Below are 6,936 nucleotides of genomic sequence, written 5' to 3'. Positions count from 1 at the left end.
TACCCACTATAGTAAAGCAGACTGGGGGCATTGTTTTCTCTCAAAGGTGTCAGATAATATCCCCCGAATAAATCAATTATAGTAGCCACTTTGGGAGAAAACGTAACCAAGAAATGTTTAACATTAAGCCGTTAGTCAGGGTCTTACATAAGGTCCAGGAAAGCTAGCAAACATACTAGGTTATAGTGCAAGGTACAGCTCCTGTTTATGGCATGGTAAAACCTGCCTGCGTAGAGGAGTCACTGTGCCGTGTGGTTTCGTTTCATATTATCACCGGCTATGGTTTCCTGTGGGGTGGGGGGGAATGATATGTCCAACATGCACACTGCACTTTTCTTAACATACATATTTCCTTCGTAACGTCACTTCCCTGAGACATTTCCAGCTTCTGACTCCCACCCTTTCGAGGGCATCAGACAACCTGTATTTAAATCCCAGAACCCAGAAATTAAACATGTCCTAGTTTCATATTTACGAATTTCCCGCAAAGTCTTCATCTTCAATGCTTTTCTCATATCCCTTGATTTTTGTTTTGTTATAATACCAAAGTCTGAGCCATAGGAAGACTCATTCATCCGTTCTTCTACCTGTGTCGAGCAAACCACTTGTTGTAGGCATTGTTTTGCAGAGGTGAGCAAGGAGCCTCGATTTAATTTTGGATAACAGTTCCTGACACTTCGAGAGCTACTGTAGTTTTCTTTGATTTTCTCTTATCCGGAGTTCACCGGTCTGAATTTCAACAGATACACAGGTAAACGTGCAACACCTTATGTGTGAATTTGTTTCCGAAATTCCCAAGTGTAATCCACCCTGCCCCCAGGATGTGCCCTCCCCCAGCTCCTGGTGCCTCCCCCAGCCCTGGATCCCTGCCCCTGGGGTGTCCCCACCCCAGCTCCTTGTGCCTGGCCCCCGCCGGTCGCTGCCCCGGCAGGGGGGCGGGAACCATGTGCGCAGTGGGGGAGCCCCTGAACCAAGCGGCGACCCCTGTGTGAGGGGAGCCACTTCAAGCGGGGGGGGGCAGCAGCCCCCCCGGTTCCCGCCCCCAGCGGCCCGCCCCCGGCCCTGGGGTGTCCCCGCCCCAGCTCCACCCCTGGCGGGCGGCGGGCGGAGGAGGCCGCGGCGCGCAGGCTCCAGAGGACGCAGAGCGGCCGCTGCCCCAGGCCCGCAGCCGCCCGAGCTGGAGCCGGGGATGGGGACGGGCATGGCCTGGGCCTGGGCCCGGGCCGCGGGGAGCGGCCTCGTCCTCCTGCTCCTCGCGGGGCCGGGCCTGCCGGCGGAGCGGCCAGGTGAGTGCGGCTCCCGGGAAGGGCCCGCGGCGGGGCTGGCGGGGGCCCCTGGCCGCGCCTCCCCGCCCACAGGGGTCCCGACCCCGGGGGGGTCGCAGCATCGAGTCCCCAGCCTGGGTAAGGGGCAGCGGCCCCCCCACGCCGCCGGGCTCCCAGCCCAGGGAGGTCCTGAACCCAGCACAGACCCCAAGCTTCAGGGGAGGGACCCCACGGAGCTCATGGGCTCCCAAACCGCGGGCCAGGGGCAGCGCCGTGTGGCAGCCGCCTGCCCCTGCCTCCTCTTCCCAGGGCTTAGGGCATCTCGCCGAGGTCCTGACTCCCGGGGCGGCCTGTGGCAGCAGGGCCCGAGCCCAGAGAGCGCTCGCAATAAATGTGGGGACCCCAGGAGCTGGGACAGGGGGGAGGCCTTTGGGATATACCTAACCAAAAGATCTAGCTGTGATTCGTGATTCCCAGTTTGCCTTCTGGTTTTCTGCTTTGAAAGTGGCCCTTGTTTTTGAACCGAATTTGAACGAGTTGTCAAAATCTCATTTAGGGAAGGCAGGTACTCAGTTAAGTTTTCAAACCAGGGAAACTGGTGTCCTTAAAGGCAGATATGGAAAAGATCCTTCACATCTACATTTTTTCCCATGTAAACCTGGAGTGTTGGAAGCTCTGTCTTGGGGTTCTCAAACTTCTTTGCACCGCGACAACAAAAATTACTTAATGTGACTCCAGGAGTGGGCACTGAAGCCTGATCCTGCCTGCGCCGCCCTGGACAGGTGTGTGTGTGTGTGTGTGTGTGTGAGTCAAAGCCAAAGCTCCCCGGGTGTGTGTGGGGAGCAAAGCCGAAGCCCAAGGGCTTCAGCCCCAGGCGGGGGGCTTGTAACCTGAGCCCCGTGACACAGGGGTGAAGCCCTGGTCCCCAGCAAGTCTAATGCCAGCCCTGGTGACCCCATTAAAACAGAGTTGCAACCACTGTTCCCTCTAAGCAGTGCGCGTGTGTGTGTGCACAAATCCTAAACCCTGCGCACACGGCGAAACACTGCACACAAAAATTTGCACAGAAGCACAACAATTTGCACAGAAGAAATTTTTTGCACACATGGCCTGTCAAAAATTAGAGGGAACGTTGGTCGCAACCTACAGTTTGGGAACTGCTGATCTACCTCATTATCTTCTGGATTATAGAGTTTTCTGACTTTTGAGAGTATGCTGGGTTTTACCTCTTCTTCTGTATGAAAGAGAATCTTTATCACCCTCTCAAAAGGTAATGTTTCTAGTATTTTAGTCCCTGTTAGTAATTAAATAGGTGGCAGTTTTTTGCCCTTTTAGCATTGTGCTGAAGAAGAGAGGTTTTTATTGCGTTCTGATTGATATTTTAATAGTATGACATGGATGTCACCTTTTTAGTTTGTGTATGGTTTTTTTTGTATTTGCAAAAGACATAATGTCATATGTGGTCTAATAAAATTGAACTGAATTGTTACAGTCACATCACCCAACCTGGAGGTGCTTTCGGCATGCAGACTTCAGGCAAAGGGGAAACCTCAGTGACAGGAGTTCCCCTCTTCAGGGAAACCCTAGTATCCAGACCTCTAAATCCTCAGCTAGGGGAGCACTCTGTATCAGAATCCCACAGTTGGCACTCCCCAATCTCTGGCTAGGGGAGCATTTTGTAAAGCAAGCTCCCCTCCACACCCCGAGCTTCATGTAGATGCCTAAAACTTTGGTCAAGGGGGAGCTTTCTGTGATAGAAGCACCCCTACCATGGGGACTCCTGGGGCACAGCTGCCAACGGTTGTGAGCTCAATCCTTGAGGGGCCCAATTATGGATCTGGAGCAAATATTGGGGATTGGTGCTCCTTTGAGCAGGGGGATGGACTAGATGACCTCTTGAGGTCCCTTCCAACCCTGATATTCTATGATTATTTTGAAAACACCCCAATAAATAGATAGAAGTTGGAGCGTCACTTGGAAACTGATAAGTCACTGAGGAAGCCATTATCACAAAAAGATGTACATTAATTAGTAAATGCCATCAGTTATGTATGTTGGGCATTATTTTCCCTACCTATACCCCTAGAAAGATCAAGTATTAGTCTAATATAGTAATAAAATGTTCTAACATTGCGTGGGAGAGGAGCTATGCCTTGTGCTTACTAGAGTTTCTGACTTTCAGGGTTTAGTTTTTTCCCTGATATTTAGAGTCTTATACCAATTCTGACTTTCTAACTACATATTTTATCAATTTAAAAAGTTATTTTCAAAGCACATCTCAACATTTATGCTCTGAATTTTCCTGGCAGTTGCAATCTTCAGTTCTGAGAATTCTCTTGTTTAATCCTTGAAAATTGCTGAGCTGCCTTAGAGAGCTTCCTCCATCTCAGCAACACATATGGGGACAGAACTCAGCAGAAGAGTCAGGGCATAGGAAGTTGTTTTCCCCTGTAGTGGAATAAAAGGAGGAAGAATAAACTTAAAAATAGCTAAGATTGGTTCTTTCAGTGCTTATTTAAAAAAAAAAAAAAACTTTGAAAATTTACTTTATGGTAGCTTGACATTGGAAAAACGTTAACTGCCAGCTTTACCTGAGCTGTATGGGACTTTGAGTTATGTGGTTAACTCAGCAGGAGAGTGAGTTTGTGTGTGTGTGTGGGGGGGGGGGGGGGGGGGGCGGTGAGAAAACCTGGATTTGTGCTGGAAATGGCCCAACTTGATTATCATACACATTGTAAGGAGAGTGATCGCTTTAGATAAGCTATTACCAGCGGGAGAGTGGGGTGGGAGGATGTATTTTTTCATGCTTTGTGTGTATATAAAAAGATCTTCTACAATTTCCATAGTATGCATCCGATGAAGTGAGCTGTAGTTCATGAAAGCTTATGCTCAAATAAATTGGTTAGTCTCTAAGGTGCCACAAGTACTCCTTTTCTTTTTGCGAATACAGACTAACACGGCTGTTACTCTGAAACCTGTGGTTAACATTAAATATCTTGGAATATATCCTCTCTTGTGGTTCAACTTGTATGAAGTCTAGTTTGTTTTGGTAACCAAAAATGGCCACCATACTTAATTTGTCTGAGATACTAGTATGATGGGCTTGGGGGAGATGAGAGTCTAAGTTAGGTAGCTTGGAGACTGACTGTCTAAGGTCAGAGACAGTGGAGCAGGTACTTGGTATGTTATGAAAACCAGGATGAAAATTTAAAAAAAAAATTGGATTTAGAGGTGGCTTGGTAGCCAGGGAAGGTGGCAAAGAGTCCCACTTCCTGTACAAGAGAGTAGTCATCTGGTGCCTTCTGGACATTAGCGTAGGAATTAAGAAAGGCCAGAAGCAGGCATGGTACACCATCTAGACTATTACCATTTAAGGCATGGATCAGGATTTCAGCAGGAGTGAGGTAAAGATGGATTCTAGCATTATTTCTGAAGGAGGAAGACATGAGTAGACCAGGGAAAATACTGCAAGAAATAAGAAAGTTTCGGGTCAGGGAAGACTCCCTAGATTTCTGGTCTAGGATAAAAAAAATTAAAGTTTGAGGGCGGGACAGTGAGGAATCTCTTTCTGGCACGGGGAGAGCCTGACTTGTTTCTATGGTGCTTTGAAGATAGAGCAGCACAGCGTAAGTGTTAGGCACAGTCTAGCCTATGAAGTATGAGCTTTGAGGATCAGAATGGCTGCAGGAAATGGTGACTTTAAATGAAACGGGCGGATCTTTGGTGGTAGACTTGTTCCGCACAAACCACCGTCCTGCATGCTACGTGCATTTCTGTAGACTGATCGCACATTTGCTGAAGACCAAGAGACACGTAGGCTCCTCAACAACACTGGTTAAACTCTCAGCATTCTGGGTCTGCATCCTAGATTGTGTACAGCTCTCCCACACAGCTTGGCATTTGCATTAAGGAGGATGTGGTTTGTATTAATCTCTAAATAATACATAAGTGAGCCCAAGCAATATCTTCAAAACAAAGCTGAAACATCTTAATTTCCCCAAAGCCATGAAAGATGAAAACTTGCTTCTGCCGTGAAGTACACTCTTTGTATTCTAATCCCATAGAAGGCCTCGAATGCAGTAAAATTCTAAGGTCTCTCCCCTTCCCCGCCCCCACAGTGCTTTAATGTTGTTGACCGAAAAGATTGTTGTGCATGAGCATAAAATGAATTGTGCAGTTCACCTTTCCTGTTACTCACTGTAATTAATTATATTTCTAAGTATTTAATGCACCCAGATACTACAGTAATAGGTATCTTTTTATAAATGTTTTAATAATCATGAGTAGGTTAGAACTCATTATTATTGCTAATTGTGATGTTTTCTGAGTTGCTAGGTTTAATTTATTGTGCATCTGAGTCATTCAAGTTTATGGTAAATGAGCTAATTCCTGGGTTGGAGGTACTCCCACAGCAAGTCCAATGCACACCTGAACAACGCTGTTTGTTTTTTCCATGTGCTTCCATGTGACATTTTTTTCTCCCAGAAGGCTCAGTATTGTGAATTGGAAATTCAGTAGGATACTTTGAAGTAGGGAAACCCAGTTGCTGCAGTATTAATGGAAGTCTTCTGTGTAGTAAAGTTCATAATAACCATGCGAAGGAGCAAGCAAAATCAGCTGGAGTAAAAGTCTAGTCTCTTCTCTCCCTTTAAGAGGTGGTGATATACCCACCCAGAGTTAAATACATAAATCCACGCAGCAAGAGCCAAAAGTTCCCAGGAAAAGGGGAGCCCTGTGCATGAGTCACGCAGTACAGTTATTGCTGGTCCTTCCGCTGCATTGCTGGATCCAGGGATGCTGCCAGGAGTAGGGTCTTCTCTCAGTGACAGAATCTCTGCATCCATTGATCTCTTTGTTTAGAGAGGTGGGGTGAGTTTTTTACGTGCCTTTATTGCTCTGATTTGGCTAGCAGCAGCCTGAACTAATGGATCACACAGTTGGTGTGACCTATGCTAGGAAAACGATCTGGTTTTAACTGCTAGTTTGTTGCCCATCATAACAAAGCTTGAGCTGACTTTTTGTTCACACCAGGGTCTTTAACACCACTTGAAGGGAACGGGGGAGGAGTTGGGAGTCACTGGCAATGTATCACAATCAGGGCATATCTTCTAATGTAGACACAGACTATATGATGCTGTGTTGTAGTTCTGATTGCAATTAAACCATGGAAAGATCTGTAAATGTGTTTAGGTTGTAAAGGCTGGGGTGGGAGAAGTCATATGATACTAGTTATCATCTACAGATCCTCTTGCTGGAGCAGAAAGGGCCCTAACTACTTAAAATGCTGCCTTAAAACTGTACAGGGCTTCTGTGATTGTGTGCTATATTTTAATGGTTCTCAGACTTTCACACACGGTGGACCACTTGCAAAGTTCCTCTTGTGACTCACCTTCCCCTCCCACACCTTCCACTTGGCAATTGGAGCCGGGTTAATTGAAAAAGTCATTAGGATAATATTAATGAGACAAAATAATTGCAATGGGTGCAGCTGCTTGTGAATGTGGTCACAACTGAAATTACACTTAAGAAAGAATGACCAAAACAGGTGGTTAGATATGAGGAGGAGTGTGGTACAAATGACTAGACCGGGGTGGGGAAATGTTTTGGTCCGAGGGCCACATCTGGGTGGGGAAATTGTATGAAGGGCCATGAATGTAGGTCTGGGGCATGG

At 47.0% G+C, this 6,936-nt stretch overlaps 1 protein-coding gene across 3 annotated transcripts in view; it reads left to right on the top strand.

The window, feature by feature from the left end:
* Positions 1 to 1,072: 1,072 nt before the first annotated feature.
* ADAM9 (ADAM metallopeptidase domain 9) overlaps positions 1,073 to 6,936 on the top strand; it is a 47,903-nt gene continuing 42,039 nt past the window's right edge. Inside the window, exon 1 of one of the 3 annotated variants that reach the window (XM_073325458.1) lies at positions 1,073 to 1,286. In XM_073325458.1, coding sequence (XP_073181559.1) covers positions 1,190 to 1,286 — 97 coding nt within the window. In that variant the 5' untranslated portion in view covers positions 1,073 to 1,189. The remainder of the gene's footprint in view (positions 1,287 to 6,936) is intronic. The other 2 variants (XM_073325457.1, XM_073325455.1) reach the window with 2 other exon arrangements.

Source organism: Lepidochelys kempii, chromosome 26 (genome assembly GCF_965140265.1).
Source record: "Lepidochelys kempii isolate rLepKem1 chromosome 26, rLepKem1.hap2, whole genome shotgun sequence".
Lineage (NCBI taxonomy): Eukaryota > Metazoa > Chordata > Testudines > Cheloniidae > Lepidochelys > Lepidochelys kempii.
The sequence above is the reverse complement of the archived record's forward strand: the minus strand, read 5'-3'. Positions and strand labels throughout refer to the sequence as shown.